Genomic DNA, 19,913 nt, shown 5'->3' on the forward strand with positions numbered 1-19,913 from the left:
CAGATCCCTTTAAGTAAGCAGAACACCTGCTTCCAAGGTTTCTTTTTTTCTTCTAGTTTTCCTGGGATTTTTTCTTATCATCCTTGAGGGTTTAGATGCCAATCTATGATCATCTCTCAGTGATACTGTTGGAAAAAAAGGGCTGTGTAAATTTGATTCAATGTAACATCCTGGTTCTCCAACAGAGAACAGCAGTTTATTAGGACCAATTGCTTAAGATGATTAATAACATGGGTGAAGCATTTGTAAAGTATTTCTATGTTAAGCATTTTACAAACATTTGTTGATGCTTAAATAATCTGTAAATGGCTTGTGACTACATTTGTAAATGAGATGTTTGACATCTCTTTATTTGCCTTATAACTTGTTCATAAAATATATTTGAATCATAAGTAGCAACATTTATAGATCAACAAAGTATGAACAAATTGTTCGATGCTTGTCAAGGTTTAAATTGATCAGCACAGAGGCTCTCAGTTTACATCTCATACATTGTATTCACAATCTTCAAAGCTGAACTACAAAAACCTTTCAACCAAAACAGAGCTGAATGGAGAACTGCACAAGAGGACAGTGTACGTGTTAACGCTAGATGCCCGTCTCTATCTCGACGGTCTGGGCCACAGAACTGAGTCCATTGTCTCCCTGTAGAATGACCAGGTTACCGTGGGCCTTGTGCTCCCGGACAACAATGCACTTCTCGTTAGAGTCTGAGACAATGATCTCGAGCAATTCCTGGCTGAGCTGTCCAGCCCCTTCCTCTAAGACCACCCCATTGACAGAGAGGGCAGAGTCTGACGTGCCAAGAATAACTTGTCCTGAACTGGACACACTTAGGTCATCCAGAGTCTGGACATACAGCACTGTTTGGTCCTCTCCCTCTTCCACCAGGCCCAGATCCGGAGGCTGATCCCAGGTCTTGTCCACCGCCCTGCGAGGGGTCTTCCTGGGGCGGCCCCTCGTAGGACGAGGATGACTGGCCTCCAGAGCTGCAAGAGCATCCTCTAGCTCCCCAGCCCCGGTCCTCTCCTCCTTCCGGCGATGGGACAGCTGGTGTCGCACCAGGCTCTGCATCAAGGTGTATCCGGCCCCACAGGTCTGGCAGCTGTATGGACGCTTCTCCAGGTGAGACTTCATGTGGCGCCTCAGCTTGGTGGCCGTGGTGTATGCTTTCCCACACTCCTCGCAGCGATGGGGCCGTTCCCCGGTGTGCAGGCGCTCGTGGGCCCTCAGGGTGTGGGGGTCCCTCAGGGCCTTACCGCAGACAGGGCAGAGGTAGGCTTCCCCCGTGTGGGAGATCAGGTGCCTGCGCAGCTCAGGGGCCTGGGAGAAGCTCTGCTCGCAGTGCACACAACTGTAAGGCTTCTCTCCTGTGTGGATGCGCAGGTGTCCTTGCAGGTTTCCACGCTGGCGGAAGGTTTTCCCGCAATGTGGGCAGGGGTATGGTCGCTCGCCCGTGTGCAGACGCATATGGTTCCTGAGGGAACCAGAGCTGGCCAGCTCCTTGGAGCAGACTGGGCAGCAGGTTTTGACGGGTGGTTGGTTCTGCTCCTTGGCCCGGTGAGCCTGCCGGTGTATCCGGAGAGAGGGCCTGCGAGCAAAGGCTTTGCCGCAAATGTCACACACAAATGGGCGCTGGCCGGTATGGAGCACCTCATGCTCCCGGAGGTCTCTCTTCACCCCGTAGCTTTTGTCACATTGCTGACACTTGAATGGCCGCTCTCCACGATGCATCAGTATGTGGGCTTTGTAGTTCTCCTGGGAGCTGTAGGTTTTTGAACATTCGGAGCAAGAGTAGGGCTTGAAGCCTGAGTGGGTGAACTGGTGCTTCTTCAGGTGGCACAGCTGGAAGAAGCTCTTGGGACACTGGTCACATCTATACCTCCTTTCCCTGGTGTCAAACTGAAACCGATCCGTAGAATCTGGCTCTGTCTTCTTCTGTACAGACTTATCTTGGGAGATTGGTCTATCTTTATCTGTATGACTACTCACTGGATGTTGGTTTCTTGCCCTGCCTCTGGGTAAACCCTGTCGGGTCCCCTGCTGATCTCCCAGAGACCTACTCTGACTCTCCTGGAGTTGGTGGTTGATGTGGCTGAGTAATGAGTGCACCTTCCTGGGTTTGGCTGCCAGGCGAGAACTAGCCCTAGGGGCTGGAGCTGTGGGACCTTGGGCTTGGTCCTGATCACCTAGATCCCCTGATTCAGCCCCAGGCAGCAACAGAGTTGGAAAAGCAGCTCTGTCGAGAGCAACACTTTCTACCTTGATGCTTCTAAACCCATCCACTCTTCCATTCTGCGCCGTGGTTTTGTTGTCCTCTGTCCTTCCACTTTTCTCCAGCCGCTCCTTCTCTTTCCTCCTCGTGGGCCTCCTCTTCCTCCTGTACATAAGAGGTTTGCTCCTCCTGATCTGAGTCTGGCTTTTACACGTCCCCTCTTTCTCACTCCTCTCATCCTCCCTCTCCAGCTCATCCCTCTCATCGTCATCCTCCCCCTCCTCTTCCATCTCATCCTCCTCTTTCTCAGGCTCTTCCTCAAGACAAGAACGTGCAGTGTCCCCATCTTTACTGGTGTACGACACACTTCCTCCACAGACTAAAGGTTGCTCCACTACCACTGGATTGGTAGCAGAAATTGTCTCCTTTCTGGAGCTTCGAGGGGCTTCCTGTTTTCGAAGTTTCCCTAGTGGTGTACCTGGCCCAGTTTGACCTCCTCCAGAATTCTCTAGGGGTTCAGGCAAAGTCTGGGACTCCCCAACCCAGAGAAGGAGTTCTGTCCCTGGGGATATGTCCTGGCAGGCCCTCAGAAAGAGACCTTCAGCCAGCTGGTGGACTGTCACATTCCTCTCCTCCTTCCCCTTGGCATTGCAGGCAAACCTACAGGGCAAGATCACAGAAATTGTGTCTCTTAGAATGACTACTGAGTTTGGATTAGATCACCAGTTTCTTAATTGTACCTGACCCAGTAGAACTGGTCCCAGAGAGGCCCATTCACCACCCCTTGCCATTCTCCATCCATCTATGAAGACGAGATTATGAAACACAAAAGGACCAAATTAAATGTATCAATTTTTCCATTGGAATGTACTGGTATTTACATCCTACTGTTGATATAAAGAGACGTTTGTTAGTGTTTCCTCTAAAACTGTTATTTACGCTTTTATATGTTTCAAAATATTGTATCAATTATGCCTCCACAGATCACAAATCTATCAAGGTCTTTGCCTACAGAGACCCACCTCTTCTTCCCTCTTGCCCTCCCCATGACAGTGGGCCTGGGCCTCGTTCTCAAGCCCCAGCATGGCACCTGTTGGCACTGCACATCTGACACACCACAGTCCAAGCTGGCCATCATTGGCCAGGGATGGCCCCACTGCCAGACCTCTGGGGACTGACCGCAGCATGCTGTGGAGGTAGAAGGCCTGGTCTAATGACCCGGTCGTGCCACCTGGAGACTCCATCACGCTCTCTGTAATACATCAAACACATACACACAACATAGATCAAGTCATAAAATCAAATACACTGTATTTTTCACTTTATCTTTTATCTTAAACATATAACGTGAAGTCATGCAGCCATGTATGTGGGCTACTCATTATCGGTTAACGTTGTGGTGGCAACTGACAGTTGAACAATTTTTTTTTATTTATGTCGTTGCGTTGGCCACTATCCTGTTTGGCTGGTCATATCTGCTCGCAGGACCAGGAGCATGCGCGTCATTGAGATGGGGCGGTTATATGAATGCCACCCGGCTCACTTATGTTCACTAAGATTTGCAATTCATTAGTTACAATATAAAATAGCTGAATAGCTGGGATCGAAAAATAGTAAAGAGGAAGTCGGGGCTGTAAAGTTAGGTAAGCTTATCATTCAGAAAAAGTGCACGGCACCCAGCACAGAATAATACAGTCACAAGTTGCAGCCAGCAGTGCACAGCAGCAGCATGCTACGATATCAAGCCTACTCTGTAGCTAGCTAAGTGATTACATATGTGTATGAGACTAAATGTGCAAGCATCTACCATGTTTAACGGCAGGAGTTATGGCTTTGGACCACGTAATAATTAATTGTTCATTTGGTAACGACAGCCAGATAGCTGTGTAAATGGGTGAACGGTCGCATACAACAACCCGTCCCTAGATAGCTTCCGAGCTAGCACTCCGCACTACACGTTTACATGGCATCAATATAAAGATACTATCGCTCTAACTTTACATTAGGCTGCTTGCTTGACAGCAGCATGTGAAATAATTTCGACTAACCCAGGGTATATTCAGGGTCTGGATCAGTCCTTAGCAACAGTTTTTTCCTTTGAAAACTCCGGGAATATTATCGTTCGCCAGCCAAAAGCACAATTTCCGGAAGTTATAATAGTTTCCGTTTAAACAGTCCGAAAGGAAACATGTCCTATATTCATTTTTGGCATACGAAACCTTAAATACGCTTGCAAGTGTGTTAACTACTTAATAGTTGCATGCAATTTAAGCTTTAAATTGTGTTACAAAAACAATTTAGGTTTTTAAAAATTGTGTATTATAGATAAGACATATTCAAGCAATACTGAGTAGTAAGTACGCGATGTACAGGACCACCGTCCTGCAGGTGTGCGCTCCTGCGGTCACGGTGAGATTTAGTATAGATCTTTTTTAAATACAGATTTTCCAAAGCTTCCATAATCTGTATTGCTGTTCTGTTGCCAGGTAGCAATGCCATGGTAAACTGAGGCTGGGCCGGAGGGGACCTTACCGGTTGTGGAGAGACCAGTCACCAGCTTCATGGCAGAGTCCTTAGTTGTTCGGAACCACCATGTCTCCACAGATGTACAACTCTGCTCCACAGAGTAAGGAGAACCTACCCATATCTTGTAGCGAGGTTGTGTGTTAATGAAATCATATCTGTTTAGTTAACTTCTCTTTGCAACTCAATTCATCCCACAGTGAAATGGAGTTGGAGTCGTTCCAGAACGAAGCAGAGGACCAGGACCAGGGATTGAGGGTGGAACAGCTGCTTCTCACCATAGAGAGACACCAAAGACTGGACCTCTGGTGTGAGTACCACCTTCAGCACATCCTGCTGGAGAAGAGAGCACCTTTCTGGAAACGTTTGACGCAACATCACTTGCTCTCAGACATACCTCTTACATGTATTTTGTGTCTCTGCCCAGTCTGCGAGGATTGTAAGGAGTACTTTGTGGATGAGTGCCCCACTCACGGCCCCCCGGTGTTTGTGCCAGACACCCCGGTTCCCGTCGGCGTGCCTAACCGTGCAGCACTTACAGCACCCTGCGGTGTGGAGGTGCTCCAGGAGGGCGGAGAGGTGGACGTGTGTTGTGTTTCCCCGGACCTTCACCGGGGAGTGCTATTTGGACCTTACCAAGGAGAGGTTGTGGCCCAGGACCAGTCCTCTGGCTTCTTCTCCTGGATGGTGAGTATCTGAAGTCTGGGACAAAACTATTTACTATTTAAATAACTATTTGGATTCGCATGTTTCTTTTTGAGGTAGACCAATATAGATTTTTTTCAACGGATATCGATGTAGATTGGTAGGAGGGGTGAAAGACGATAACTAATTAGTTTGCCTTTATATATTTTTTTAATCAAATCAATTAACTGAATAAAAACATATCCCCCTTTGTACATTAAAAAATACTTTAATAACAATACAAAATATATTTTTTATAATAGCACAAAATAATATTAAAATGAAACAGAAAATGCATCAATCAAAAAATATACATCATATAAACAAATTCTGATATACACTGATTTACAAAAGGCTGATAGTGAACTGCCGAACATCTTTCAATCCCATCATTTCTTTTACTCATTACATCTTTCCTTCCATCCTTCCATCGTGTGTGTTTTTAACTGCTCTTACCATGAAAGGTAAGTGTTGTTCTACTTTTCCTCTCTCAAGCTGGTGGATGAGAACAACTGTTATCGCTCTATAGATGGCAGTGATGAGACTAAGGCCAACTGGATGAGGTAGGGTTATACATTCACACATGCACACATGTGCTCAAACATACACTACTAGCTAAGGTACCAACACTGTGTTTGTATGCAGGTATGTTCGCACCTCCTCGGAGGAGGGCGAGCGTAACCTGACGGCGTTCCAGTATGGCGAGCACATCTACTTCCAGGTGAGCCGTGAGCTAGCGGTGGGAGACAGACTGAGGGTCGGATATAGCCAGGAGTACATGGACCGACTTCACAGCATGTCCCTGGACACAGTCAACAACCTGAACACAGGTAACATACACTCATATACACATATATATGCATACATACACACCTGTATACAATAGATACACATGCATACACCTCTACGTACAAATAATATACACACAGTATGTTAAAAATGATGGACTTATCCATTTCATAAAATGCAATATTCAAATTTCCTTTCAAGACACCAGATGGAGCTCTGACACTGTGATAAAATAATCAGATGCATGATCAGGACCATCTCCCCCCTCCCCCCCCTAACCCCACCACCACCAACACCCATCCATAGAGAAGGACAGCCCAGTGTGGTCCAGTCCGTGGAACGTGACTGCGAGGGACCGCGAGGCCACGCTGGCACTGATCCAGCACTACGGCTCACCGGACATCCAGGCTCTGTTAAGTGACCGGACCACCAAGACTAAGCAGGTGTTTGAGGTGATTGCGGGTCGGATGGAGGCCCAGGGCTTCGTGGTGAGCCAGGCAGGCTGGCAGGGAGGGAAGCGCTGCTTCCAGAAGTGGAGGAACATGGAACGCACCTACAGGGACTACCTGCTGGCCAACAAGAAACTGGACGGCAGCCGCAGGAAGCAGCCCGAGTTCTTCCAGCAGTTCCATGCCCTTATGGGCCAGAGGCTCAGCTCCAAGATGGCTGCTGCCGCTGCAGACTGCTCTGCTTGGGGCGGGGCTAAGGTCAAGTCCAAAAATGTAGCTCCGCCCCCTACCTTGCCTCTCTACGCTATTGTGGTTCCGTCCAATCAGACGGTCAACCTAAGCATTCCCTCTTCATCATCTTCGTCATCTTCAGAGGCAGAGCTCAGGGTTCAGGCTGGCTCCTCCGACCCAGAGGCTCAGACCAGGAAGTCGAGCAGAGCCAGACCCATCCAGGAAGACATGGGGGTTGGGCGAGGTGGGGAAAGGGGCCGAGGGAGGGGGAGGGGCAATAAGCAGCAACAGAAGAGGAAGAGAAGATCGTGGCTGGGGGAGGAAAGAGGTAAGTTCCGTGGGTCATGTTCAGCTAATATTACAGTCAGAGTCTGTGTCTTAAACTGATGCCTTGCTCTCTACTCATCATTGCTTCCCTTTTCCCCTCCTGTCTGGTTCCCTTATGCCCCACCCTCCCATCAATGCCTTTTCTTTTTCCTCTGCCTCTCTATACCCATTGTTTCCGCTCCCCGTGCAGCAGAGGAGGGTGCTGTGCAAGATGGAGGAGTGGTGTCGGTGTGGTCGGAAGGGAAGGTGACCAGCCTGGACCTTGAGGCTACTGAAGCCCTGGTGGAGCTGTATGCCTCTGCTGAGATCCAAGGGCTGATCCGCGACAACAAGACCAGAACCAAGCGCATCTTTGAGATCATAGCGAGTCGTCTGCGGGAGCAGGGGTTCCCCTTGAGTCCGGTGCCAGAGCAGGCGGGCCAGAGATGCTTCCAGAAGTGGAGGAACCTCTCCAGAGCCTACAGGGACTATGTTTTGAACCATGACCCCCACAGGACCGTCTTCAATTCTGCTTCTAACTCAGCCTCCAAGCGTAGGAGGCCACGCCCCCCACCTTGCTTTAAACAGCTCCACGACCTGATTGGCCACCGCCTCAACCTCCCACTGTCCGGTGATTTGCCAGGGCCAGATGGGGGTGGGGCTGAGGGAGAGGGACAAGCAGAGCCAATAATGAATGGTGACATAGATGGAGAGGTAAATGGAGATGGACAGATGGATGAAGATGCAAATGGAGATGAAGACATAGATGGAGAGGCAGATGGAGACACAGAGGTGGAGGAAGATGGAGTCAGCCAGAGTCTGTTACACATAGTGGAGGTACCCGCCAGTCCCACCGAGCCCTATCTGCCCCCCTCCACCTCCACTTGCTCCTCCAGCTCCACTATGCCCTCCCAGCCCTCTCCACCCAGGGATCAGCACCTCCTGCTGGGTCAGAAAAGGAGGAGGAGGATGACGGACATCCTGGAGGTGCTGCAGGGGTACAGGGAGGAGGACAGGAGGAGGGAGGAGGAGAGGCAGAGGAGGGAGGAGGAGAGGCAGAGGAGGGAAGAAGCGAGAGAGCGGAGAGAGGAGGAAAGGTATGACCAGCTGAGAACTCTCCTCAGGGAGCAGCATTCTGAGAGCATGAACGTGATGAGGGAGCTGATCCACACCATGAAGGCTGAGAAGAAAGTGTGAAACTCCTCCCCCTTCCTCCCTGGTTACACCACCCTTGGTAGTTTGATGTTACAGTGTGAGCTGTTTCACATATTTTCACTCTGAACATCAAACAGACTCTTTGCTGACGTGACAGTTTGTTTTTACATGCAGTACATTTTAGACGCAGTATGAGACTTTGACTGATATGTTCATGGACCCAGAGGCTCTTTACATGCTAGGATATCTGACGCTAAACCCAAGGTATTGGCTCGTGGTACTTTATCTAGGTTCCTTGAAATCTGACCTCGGGTCTATAAATCGTTTTTCAACTCCCCTGTGACCTTATTGGCTCAAATAAACCTTTCGGTTTGATTTCAATGACTTTGAGATGCTATTTTGTCTGCATGCACAGCCTGGGGAAATACAGAAGGAGATTGCCTGGAGTATAGTTTCCACTTTATAAGATGTGTATTGGATTCACTAATTATTCATTCAGATGCGTCTGCTTCTGGAGGAAGAGGGCGACGAGAGAGAGACAGAGGGATGGTAACAGAAAGACAACAGAGAGACATCAGTTAGACCCAACAAGGGCGAGAGAACAATGGGCTGGAGCAGAGGACGATCGCAGGCCAGTGACAGAGACACCCAGAGAGGGAGAAGATGGTGCGAAAGGAGAGACAGCAACAGCAGTAAGAGCAGGAGACAGAAAAGACAAAAAGAGAGAAAAAGAGAAGAAAAAAGAGATCACAGGCAGAACCAGACAGACAGAAGCTCTCTGTCTCTTACAGCCTGCTGTCTCCTGCCTACTACCCATTACATGGAAATAATGGGTCATCATTAGCAGAGCTTGGCTGTGTTGTTGTTCAATATGCTGCAATAGTTGTCAATACTTGTCCACCATTTACCAGGAAACACAACCTGGCCGGACTAAAGATGACTCATTCCTACTGTAACTTAAAAAACACATAATATGTTCACTCTACAACAGTTGGCTGTAGCAGTCACGATGCTGATCAAAAAGAATATAACAGTTTTATAACTGAGCACTTTATTAAAAGAAGCACAAGTTGGGTCTAAAAACACTTTTATTAACTGAGATACTGCAGTGTTTTCTAAATCAAGATGGACGACAGTGGAGTATGCCAGTGTAACAGAGGATAAGATAAGTACTGACTCAACACTGATATGCTGTACAACAGAACAGTGAAGCAGTATATTAGTGACCAGACCATACTTGGGAGTTACCTGTATAACAGCCTTTTTAGGCTAGCTGTTCAGTTTGCTTTAGAACAGACATTGAACTACTGTAATGGTCTTCATACTAGTTTAGCAGAACGAGGACAGAAAGCATCAGGTTATATCCATTTGTAAATGCATGAAGGTTGCTTTTTCTAATTTCACACATTCGGGTTTTAAGTTGTTCAAAGTTTGACCTCTTACAACATTCATTGTTTTTGCCTACTCCAGAATGGGAAAGTCAGTTGGTGAAAGTCAGTTGATGGAAATTAAATGTCTTTGTCATCATAGCTTTGAGCGTTGTGTTGGTTTTTCACTAGCAGAAAGCATCTACTGTTGTTGCTGCACTAACCTAATGGACCTGCGTGTTACGTAAACCGCAGAGACTTCAAAGTAACAACCATGCAAAGAGGCTGTGAAAGCCACAGATGATATACATGCTGATTGAGTATTCAGATGAGGAGAGGGAGAGCAAATGTATTGGCTGGCAAGCACATCCATCAAGTGAGTGTGCTTAAACCCCCCTCCCCCCCTCCCACTCCCCACCACTACACCTAATTTAAACAGCCACATGATGGATAGACTAGCCTGGAAAGGCCCAGGCTTAAATAACCATCACTACAAAGCTCATTACAAAATCTATAATTGATACAATCAGCATATATTGATAATATGTACACCCTCATATAGAGGGATTGTTGATGACTAGAAGGATGACCAAAGGAATACTGCAACAGCACATGACGAACAGTGTGACACCTGGTGTGTAACCTTATCTAATCTGTAAAACCATAACTATATTAAACAGACAGACCACTGTAGCTCTGATACAGTACTACCAACATACGTCGAAGCTCTCTGTACTCTGAACAGGCACACTTTATTTGGAGGGTCCCTATATTGACTGAGATGAGACAGTGTAACAACTCAGCGCTCATCCATCAGGACGTATCACATTATTAAGACGTCACCCGTGTTGAGACAATGAGGTGCACAATTGATAGTGTGCGGACGTGTACAAATGTAGTAAAATCACGTTATCAAAAGCAGCTCAGTGGATATTCAACTGGGGGTCAAGGTTTAGGTTAGCGGATAGCTGATTGTTGATAGTTCTACAGCATCTACAGACCATCAGTTACCAAACTTCTACAACGCACAGATTCTACTGCAAAGACATCAGAGCCAGTAATAGTACAGAAATATAGTATACATATGTATTCTACTGTGATAATGATAGGACTAATGTATAAAATGTCAGTCTTGAAATGTATGAAGTGTTAAGTACTGTATTCGGTCATGACCCAGGTCTATAGGATTCCATCCATTTGTTCGGTCCAGTTCCGTTTTCTGATGAAAGTCCCATGTTTGAAAGTGCCATCAAAGATAAATGACACCAGCATGAGTGAATGGTATGGTTTGATGAACAGGTGATGTGGTACAGTGGACAATGTTGAGGTTGTCTCAGGTGTCCAGGTTGAGTGGAAACGTTGTGGTTCCGGCTACAGAGAAGGGGTAGCATATTGCACCGTAGCTGATAGGTACTGTGGTGTTTGTCTCATCATTTTAGCGCATAGGGTATAGAGGGTTAGTTAGGTGTGTTATGGTGTATGTATCAAGAGTAGAAGGTAATTAAGGTAAATGTGTTCCATGTGAGAGATGTATAGAGGGGTATTTGTTCCGGGGGGGGGGGGGGTTAGTTGGAGGTATTTGTTTCAGATCAAGGGGATATATGAGGTTATGTCAGGGGTGTGTGATTAGGTTATTAGGTGTTGAGGGGGTGCCACATAGCAATCTGCTTGCGGGGGTTGTCTAGCATCTGCTGCCAGTGTTGCAGGCCAGTGCTGGAAGCCTGGAGGCCCAGTTGACACCTACCCAGGCACTGGGCTTGGTTCTGGGTTGTGCCCTGGCCCTGCCCTGCCTGGTTCAGGACCTCAAGTTCCAGACTGGACCTAGTCAGAAGATCCCTGGGAACCTCCAGCATCATCATCTCATTCCAGACGGGGTTCATCTTGTGCTTCACTCTCCGAGTTTGCTTTTTCTTCAGCTTGGTGATCTGGTGCTTCAGGGTCAGCTTGACTGACAGGTCTGGGAGGGTTAGAAGACACATTCAGGATTATAAATCCGAATCGACTTAATTACCTACGTATGTGAGTGTAAATCAGTGGTGGTACGGTACCTATGCAATCTTTAAGTTTGTCAGACGGCAGTCCTCTTGCCTTCATGACAACCACACCCAGTCTGTTGGCTGCAGGCAGGTAGCTGATGGACAACAGGAGCTCCCCTGCAGACAGCACCTCCTGCTGGAGACACCACACAACTGCAGCTGTAGTTATTGCATTTAATTCACCTGCTAGTGTAGTCCTGTAATGCATTCTAAATTGGTCCACATGAAAAGGGACTGGGTGCGTAGGCTAGACACATCAGGAGAAATGTAAAGATGACATTGTGCTCTCATCAATTACATTATAGGGTATACATCATGATTACAGTCATCATCATTTGAGGAGGACACAGTCTGACTGGAAATGAAAGGATTGGTTAGTGTGTCTGTGAGTCAGTTCAGTCCTGCTTCATCACTCCCGTCATTGTCATCATAACTATCATTATACATCCCTCTTATATCCAGATGCTCTTGTGCTCTGACTACAAGGAGACTGGTTCAGACAGAGAATGACAGAATGGAGGATGTCTGGATCGTAGTTTGATAGTGAGCTGACCTTTCACAGACAGATGAAAAGACCGAGATTAGTTATACAGATCTGTGTTCAGCCACTCCCCCTTCAGCCTGGAGAGCACAGTTATCATCTCTGATATGATCTCATCGTCATCTTCCTGAAGATGAAAACTGCTCCTAACAGTTGTACAGAGACAACTAACACAACTAAATCATTATCACTGCTGCCAAAACTAGGTGTATGTATGTGTGTGTCTTAGTGTATGAGTATGTACGTAATCTCCAGAACCTCTATATGAATCTATGTGTACCCTGGCCATCTGTGATCATAAGAGAGAGAGAGAGAGCAGTCAAAGGAGAGATCACATCTCTGTATGAGCTCAGTCTGATACATTATTGATGAACCTCGTTCTACAGAACTGCGTCACAGCCGGTATCACACACAACTCCGCGTCACGACCCTCCCCTCCAAACTGCACTGCGTCACGACCCTCCCCTCCAAGCTGCACCTTTCCCTCTCCTCCGGCCCTCCGCTCTCCTGTTTTATCTCCAGCATGTTTTATTTATCACATTCCTCCCTCCCTCCCTCCCTCCCTCTGTGTTCGTGATTCCTGGCAGGCCTCCCTGCTCTTCCCTGGAACACAGGAACACTACCCTCCAGGGTTTCTAATGACGTACATAGGAGAGGAAAGGAGGGGAAAGGAGAGGAGGGAGGGAGAGGATGACAAGAAGAGGGGACAGGGGAGAGGAGCTTCTGTTAGAATGTGCTGCCTAAAGATGAGAGACAAAGGGACTGTAGAAGAGCAAGGATATAAGGGAGAGAAGGGAAAGTGAGGGAGGGTCAGAGTCGAACTGTACTCTTCTGTAAGCTACTCCAAATCTTCAGATAACCGAACATTCCTACAGTCATATATGACAGTATAATCAGGACCTACTTGTAAGTCTGAGTGTAGAAAACATGGAGAGGGGACTGTGATATTATCTTGTTCTCTCACAAGGGCTTCACATCATGCTATATGAACACATATGAATGGTATGCTATACACTCCTGGTCAGGACCACCAACATAGCAGATGCTTCCGTGGGCTGTGGGTTGATGACATGTTAATCATCATCTACACCAGATGACTCAAACACTTTACTATACTCCTCTCAGGTGACTCCTTTGATGGACGTCATGCCAACACTTCCTGAAAAGTCAGAGCAGCATCCAATTAGCAGAATTTAAAGGTCACTAGACCCACGGGTGCCATGGTGATATGAAGCGCTTATCTCTAAAAACAGAAGCACTCAGATTAGCGGCTAGTCAAGTTGATGCTGAAACATCTTGTGTAATGAGTAGCCTTGGCTGTGACTGACAATTGGGGGGGTCAACTTCTTCTCCAGGGCATAAAGTAATATTTACAATTACAGGTAAGAACGATATATAAATGTATTGACCCCCCCGACCTGTTTTTACCTCTTTTGGCGGGGTCCAAGTCTTAATTAGGGGGGTCAAACCCCCCTAAGCCCCCCTGTAATTAGCACCCTGCTCACAAGCCCAAGTGTCACTTGTGGGTATTGGGCAATGTGTTTTCGGCCTAGTGGTCAGTGTTTGGGGAACCATGCAGATGACTCAATGATCTCCATCAACGTAAACCTATCTATTAAACTACTGTAGCTCTGAATATTAATGAGTGAGAGAAGAAATTGGCGTCTGACAGACCATTATGCTGAATGATACTGAGCGGAAGCATGTAAATGATGGACAGAAATGGACCAGAATAGTCTTGGGGATACCTTGAAAGGCAAGAGCTGTGATAGGTGCGTGGGGACCAATGCACGTGAGGTTTTGACTGTGTATGGTAGTAGGCTATATCTACTGTTGCCTATATGTTGTTGGTAATACAACATTGTTTTTAGGAACCTTTATTAACCAGGTTGACCTCAGTGAAGCTCTAGAATCCCAGAGGAAATGTATTTACCTGTTTGGGAGGCTGCAGGTCGACCCAGCAATCTGAGTCAGACATCATGCCCACGTCCGCTAGCTTGAAGCGCATGCTGCCTAGGGTGGCGTGGTGGGAGAAGCGGTCACAGCTGAGGAGAGTCAGTGCCACCTCGCCATCCCCCTGGCATCCCCCCGGGCCGGGCACGGAGAACACCAGACCCTCCTGCCAGCGGACACGCTTGCTCAATGGGCGACGAGACGTCTGCGCCTCCCGCTGGAACGAGCCACATGTCAGAACACCGGAGACATAGCCCTCGGAACCTGGAGATATGGTCACGCGCTCCGCTGTGTATGAAAGGAGATAGAGAGAAAAATAAGATAGGGGCCAAGGGAGACTGATCAGTCAGAGAGGAGCGAAGACACTGTATGGGCGCGATTATAACCCGCTCCTGTGCAATGCAGCTGTCAAATAAGTAGGGGTGTAACGATACATCCAGCTCACGATACAATACGTATCACGAGATTTTGAAGAAAATGTTAAATGAAACTGAAATTCAATTAACAGATTTATTTCGAAAACATTAATAATTTTTTATAATTTTCTGTGTTGTACATACAATTTAGTTAACTCATTCCAAGCGATTTATGTGAATGCAATGAATACAAGCAGGTGCAGAGTAAGTTGCGCGCTCAACCAATGGAATCAAACGGACATCATATTGTACAAATATTGCCATAACTCTACGATACATATTGTAAACATTTTGTATTGCGATATATTGTTCCACTATATATTGTTACACCCCTACAAATAAGTAATGCTCCTGGTAGGCTATTTCATATTTGTCATGCCACCTATTAGGTGTGTTTGCGTCGATTCCACAAAGTTTGCCAAGGAGAAGGCGAGGGAGGAGGAAAGTTATGGGTGTGGGAGGTGTTGGGACTGGGAGGAAGAGCGGCGCATACCACCAGTATTGCTCCTTTACTCATGCCTTTTCGTCAGTGATTTCTTATGTAACATATTTCCATCAATTAGTAAGTCAAGCACATATATTTATAGAGCTGCCAGTAAATTGTCATTTTACGTCATTTACGTTGTATGCAATTACCTTAGCTCAGCAGCTCATAGGCATACATGTATACACCACTGTAGCCTATAATCCCCCTCTGAGACTATACGCATTCAATCAATGCTATCAATATCCAAAGTTGTAATGGAGTATTTGGGTCTATGAAAATGCCTTTAGAGAATAAGCCACAGATCAACAATGCCATCTTTCTCTGAGTTGATCGGCTTTTCATACGAAATAACACTTCACAGACTTCCTGGTGATTTATTACGGCTTCACTTAAAAAGGCTGACGCAACCAAACCCACACACTGCCTGCTTGTTGGCCCAGCTGTTGTGCTGGTCCAAAAGAGCAGTTCATTGCCGTTTACAAAACTATATAATTTTTTCATTGATATGTAACACTACTCTATGTTTCTGTGCCTGGTCTGATAATTAATTAGTGGTGAAGGATCTCTGTTCGTGATTAACTTCTCTCTGCACCTGACTGCACCAAACTGGGATCCTGGGATATAAATTAGCGGAGTGTGGGGGTGTGTGTCTAAGTATGTGCTAATGAACTGTAATTGAGTCCACTGCAGATATTAAACAAACCATGGCAGGTGAAGTGTGCAGCTCATGATTGGTCGTAAGAGGAGCTCTGGCTATCCTTTATTGTCATGAATGTCATTAACATATTCCATAAAGAGCACATGAATACTCACAGGAGACCCCAGCAGACTCAGAGCTAAATAAATGCATCTTGTGGCCTTTTCATTGGAAGATGCATCAGCATAGCACAGTCTACAGTCGACCAAGAGTCCATGTGGAATCAGCCAACAAGCCCCCCCCCACACACACCAATGCATACATCACACTTGTGTATGTGTGTCCGTGTGTGTGTCATCACTTTGCCACTATTAGGATTTATGGATTGCTTCTCTGTCCTGTATTTGTGCAGGTGTGATGGTGTGTGTGTTTGGACAGGGTCTCTATTAACAAGCCACGGAGCATTAGTGACTCAAGACAATACCCTCTGGTTACCCAGTCTTTAAAACACTGCTCTGTTTGGAGGAAAATCACAATCTCCCCAGAGTACGCTGCTGTTATTGGCTCACCTTCAATGACTGTGATGTGCAGCTCCTCAGCCTGGCTGTGATAGGTTAGAGAGAAGTGCAGCTTGGGATGCAAGAGGGAGCTCACTACTGTGTCATTGGCAGATTCATCAGCACACTGAGGCTCCCCGCATGAGTCTGAAAGAAAGGGGAGGCACATGAGTCTCTCTTATGGGAACAGGGCAATAAATGATTCATGGTATCCAGACCACCGAACACATCAATATGTGTGTGGATGACATGAGAGAGTTACACGAGAGATCACGCAAAAATGTACCTTGCCTAGGGACCACAGCAACATCAGAACTGCTGGTTGCTTGGTTACCACCTTTGTCTGTCTGGCTTGAGGGTTCTGGATGTGAGAGTTGCTGTGACCCCTCTGGGGCGGAATCAGGGATTGGGTCAGGGATGGGGTAGTTGATGACCTCAGGGCAGGTAACGGAAGGTTTGGGTTGGTAGATCTTGGGGAACTTCAGCAGAGTCTGGGGCTGGATGGACTCTGTGGACTTCACCACTCTGAACTGGACGGGTGAATGGGGGGGGGGGGTACAAAAGGGAAGAGGAGGGAGAAGGAGGAAGGAGACACGTTGATCACATTTGTGAGGTTTAGTTTCTGTTTTTAAGGCTCAGGCTGGTGGCCAGAGGTCACATGTCATACCCATGTCTACACATACATTTAACATAACAGGAGTTGATGTTGTTTCTTCCTAGGCATTCACTCACAAGAGCATGTACACATGCAGGTGTGAGAGTGAATATGTCTCATCTGCAGGTGTGTTCACTACAAAACTAAGTACACAACATAGTGTCTACCCTGCATTATCCTCCATTCTCCATCACTCTTTCCAGTCATACCATGTATTAAAGCAAAGGAAATGGGGAGAACTGAAATAAAATCAGATGCAATTTCTCTCCTTAGCTTCAATTGAGACACATTAATAGGAAAGAGACAAACCTAACCGATTTGATCTTTTTTTTCATCCATGACAGATTATAAGTGAAGAGACACTAATCAGGCAACACATGATTAGCAACTAATGAGTCAACCAATATTAAGCAAAGAAATAACATAATAACTGTGAAATAGATGCAGCTGGGAGGATTCCCATGCTGTGTGTGTATTCTAGCTGTAGAATACTGAACATTAAACAGCTGCGTCTAATGCCCCTCTCACCAGGATTTCCTGCAAATCACAAACACTCCTGTCTGTCTGTCTGTCTGTTTGTCTGTCTGCCTTGACATTAAGTATAATTTATATTCCTACTATGTACAGTAAGTCTTTCCCACTGTTTAATCCTTTAACAATATAATAATTCTCTGGAAAGAGGTTCTGCAACCCTTTTCAGCATGGAAAGAACTGTTTGGGGTTCCAAAAACAAGCAATGCTCATGTTTCTATCTGCAACCACAAAGGTTCTATACAGATTTGTTCGACAGAGGGTCATCTTTTGCGACAATGTTCATAGAGTACCTGGTAAAGCAGCTTACCTGTTGCAGGGAGGTGAGCACACCTGCTGCGGGCTTCTCAGGGTCACACTCGTCTCCGTCCTCCAGCTTGCTCCTTCGGCAGGACCGGCAGAAGAGCGAGAGGCCACAGAGAGTGAGCACGCCCGAGGCCGTGCCCATTGTGGCGCCCAGTATGGCAGCCATGGAGAAGATCATCCTGGTTAACCACCTCCACCACTGGAGACAGGAGAGGAGGAGGAGGAGGAGAAGGTGCAAAACAGCTATGTTAGTCCTCCTCAGGCTGCATACTGACTGAAGTGGTTTGGGATGGTGCTTAGGAGATCCTGCAGCAGATAGAAACACTATTCCAGCAATAGGTTTCACCTAAACAGAGAACCAGAGTTCTCATCCAGGTTCAAGTCCTGCTATTGGCTCCTTGCATTCCACTGAGGGAGAGAGAGAGAGGTATAGAGAGGCTCAGTATCTCTCTTCTACAGAGAGAGAGAGTGTGTTCCTCTCTGCAAAGAGGAGCAGAGTGAGAGAGCAGCAGACTGGCTCTAATACTTGCATCAATTCAGGAGCGGAAAGGGAGGGAGAAGGGAAAAGAGGAGGAGAGACGATGGTGAGAAAAAGGGAGGGGGAGAGAGAGCAGAGTGAAAAGGGAGGGAGAGGGGAGAAGAGGAAGAGAGAGGAGGAGAAGGTAGAGCGAAGAGGGAATGCAGAGGAGAGGGGAGAGAGTGTCAGTGTGCTGTTTGATTGACTGGTTTAGACAGAATGAGTGCTGTTCATTGATGCCTCCCTGCCTGCTCTTCCTCTCTGATCTTTATCTATCTTGCTGCCCCCCCCCCCGTTCCCTTTCTTCCCTCTCTCCCATGCCCCCAGAAACCAAAGTATGACGTCAGACGAGAGAGCCCTGCTCTACAAACCAGTCCGCTAACAAACCCTGATGCTCTTCCTCTCTAACACCTCTCTGTCTCTATCCCTGTATTCCCCACCCCTTAAAAATACTGCAAAGCCACCTTGCAGTTCAATGGTGTGGGTGGTTAGCTTTACAACTGAAAAGAGTTTTGACAAAAACTATTTCTCGCCATCCCTCCCCTTTACCATCCAATCCCTTCGACAACCCCCTTGCATCTGTACCGCCGCTCTCTTCTCCACCATACCATCTTTTTGCCTCCTTGCTCCACACTGGGAAGCTGTAGCCTATGCTGCGCTAGGGATACAGACCCAGGTAGCCTATGTGTGTCTGTGTAACACCCAGCAGGGGATAATCCAAATAGTCAGAGAAGAGGACTCTGGCTTTGCTTTAGTCTACAGGACTCCTTAGGTGGGGAAGACCTTCTCCTGTTGCTATATTTGGGTCGCCCCCTCCCCCTCCCCCCTTCAGATCGAGATATGCAGCGTTTCCATGGCAACGGTGACCTCCCTGGAGAAAACCCCTTGAATGTGTGACTGGGGTCTAGATCTGGCACAATAATTTGGCCTGTCTGTGCCCCTTGTTCTGGAGGTGCGGTGCCAGCACCATGATGGCTCTGCTGTCTTTAGCACTGGGTGGTTTGGTGACCTCTGCACCCAGTTCTACTCTTTTTGTCTGTCACGAATGTGTTGCTTTTGATCAAAGCAGTACAATTTCTTAATGGCGAAATAATCTCTTTGAAATAATATTGTTCACTGGCTATGCAGCTGTGTTATGTGAAGGCAATAACATTTGCTTTTTTTGCATTTCGGCACTGCAGTCGAGCCGAGGCTTGTTTGATTGAACATTAAAAAAGCATAGCTTCATCTCTGATGCCATCTCGAGGAAGAGAGAAAAAATAAACATCACACTGTGTTCGTTGTAAATAGACAGATCATATAGGTACAGAATGCTACAAGAACCTTCTGGTGTTCCATATGAGAACCTATCGATAATAACAATAATATATTAAAATAATCATGTTCTATTCTCCTGTGTTTCTCTGTCGAAGAAACTTGCCTGTTTATGTCACATTTGAACAAGAAATGAAGGCATTTGTTAAGATACAACTGTAACTAGATTGACATGACACCCTTTGCAGTCTTAATAATCTACGACGAACCTTTCGTGTCCATCTCCATGTGGGGACTATTTGAT

At 46.8% G+C, this 19,913-nt stretch overlaps 3 protein-coding genes across 8 annotated transcripts; 1 reads left to right on the forward strand and 2 right to left on the reverse strand.

The window, feature by feature from the left end:
* Positions 1-174: 174 nt before the first annotated feature.
* Positions 175-4,354, reverse strand: znf408 (zinc finger protein 408). The gene is made up of 4 exons (XM_047041652.1): positions 4,264-4,354; positions 3,238-3,467; positions 2,956-3,017; positions 175-2,875 (listed from the first exon to the last, which is right to left on the reverse strand). Exons 2-4 carry the CDS (start codon positions 3,457-3,459, stop codon positions 589-591), a joined length of 2,571 nt encoding a protein of 856 aa, XP_046897608.1. The 5' UTR covers positions 3,460-3,467; positions 4,264-4,354; the 3' UTR covers positions 175-588.
* Positions 3,701-9,822, forward strand: LOC124481586. Of its 6 annotated transcripts, none has more exons than XM_047041654.1 (8): positions 3,701-3,858; positions 4,702-4,841; positions 4,939-5,048; positions 5,166-5,425; positions 5,918-5,985; positions 6,068-6,252; positions 6,518-7,219; positions 7,409-9,822. In XM_047041654.1, the coding sequence occupies exons 2-8, from the start codon at positions 4,777-4,779 to the stop codon at positions 8,392-8,394; spliced, it is 2,376 nt and encodes a 791-aa protein (XP_046897610.1). In that variant the 5' UTR covers positions 3,701-3,858; positions 4,702-4,776; the 3' UTR covers positions 8,395-9,822. The 6 variants fall into 6 exon arrangements, with proteins under 6 accessions (XP_046897610.1, XP_046897615.1, XP_046897614.1 ...); XM_047041659.1 differs by having other exon boundaries at positions 7,412-9,822; XM_047041658.1 differs by having other exon boundaries at positions 4,706-4,841.
* A 1,083-nt stretch (positions 9,823-10,905) lies between these two features.
* syt13 (synaptotagmin XIII) lies at positions 10,906-19,896 on the reverse strand. The gene is made up of 7 exons (XM_047041662.1): positions 19,879-19,896; positions 17,843-18,037; positions 16,633-16,876; positions 16,359-16,493; positions 14,230-14,537; positions 11,768-11,891; positions 10,906-11,676 (listed from the first exon to the last, which is right to left on the reverse strand). Exons 2-7 carry the CDS (start codon positions 18,014-18,016, stop codon positions 11,354-11,356), a joined length of 1,308 nt encoding a protein of 435 aa, XP_046897618.1. The 5' UTR covers positions 18,017-18,037; positions 19,879-19,896; the 3' UTR covers positions 10,906-11,353.
* Between the last annotated feature and the right edge of the window lie 17 nt (positions 19,897-19,913).

This window comes from Hypomesus transpacificus, chromosome 19 (assembly GCF_021917145.1).
Source record: "Hypomesus transpacificus isolate Combined female chromosome 19, fHypTra1, whole genome shotgun sequence".
NCBI classification, from domain to species: Eukaryota; Metazoa; Chordata; class Actinopteri; order Osmeriformes; family Osmeridae; genus Hypomesus; species Hypomesus transpacificus.

Bases quoted from the DNA above. Each gene is read 5' to 3' on its own strand.
- LOC124481586 (XM_047041654.1), top strand. From the start codon at position 4,777: ATGGCAGAGTCCTTAGTTGTTCGGAACCACCATGTCTCCACAGATGTA. The intron at 5,426-5,917 runs GTGAGTATCTGA...TCCTCTCTCAAG, and splicing joins CTGGCTTCTTCTCCTGGATG to CTGGTGGATGAGAACAACTG. The intron at 5,986-6,067 runs GTAGGGTTATAC...GTTTGTATGCAG, and splicing joins ACTAAGGCCAACTGGATGAG to GTATGTTCGCACCTCCTCGG.
- syt13 (XM_047041662.1), bottom strand. From the start codon at position 18,016: ATGATCTTCTCCATGGCTGCCATACTGGGCGCCACAATGGGCACGGCC. The intron at 16,494-16,632 runs GTACATTTTTGC...CCTTTCTTTCAG, and splicing joins TGCTGTGGTCCCTAGGCAAG to ACTCATGCGGGGAGCCTCAG. The intron at 14,538-16,358 runs GTGAGCCAATAA...TTTCATACACAG, and splicing joins GCACATCACAGTCATTGAAG to CGGAGCGCGTGACCATATCT.
- znf408 (XM_047041652.1), bottom strand. From the start codon at position 3,459: ATGGAGTCTCCAGGTGGCACGACCGGGTCATTAGACCAGGCCTTCTAC. The intron at 3,018-3,237 runs GTGGGTCTCTGT...TCGTCTTCATAG, and splicing joins AGGGCAAGAGGGAAGAAGAG to ATGGATGGAGAATGGCAAGG. The intron at 2,876-2,955 runs GTACAATTAAGA...CTTGCCCTGTAG, and splicing joins GACCAGTTCTACTGGGTCAG to GTTTGCCTGCAATGCCAAGG.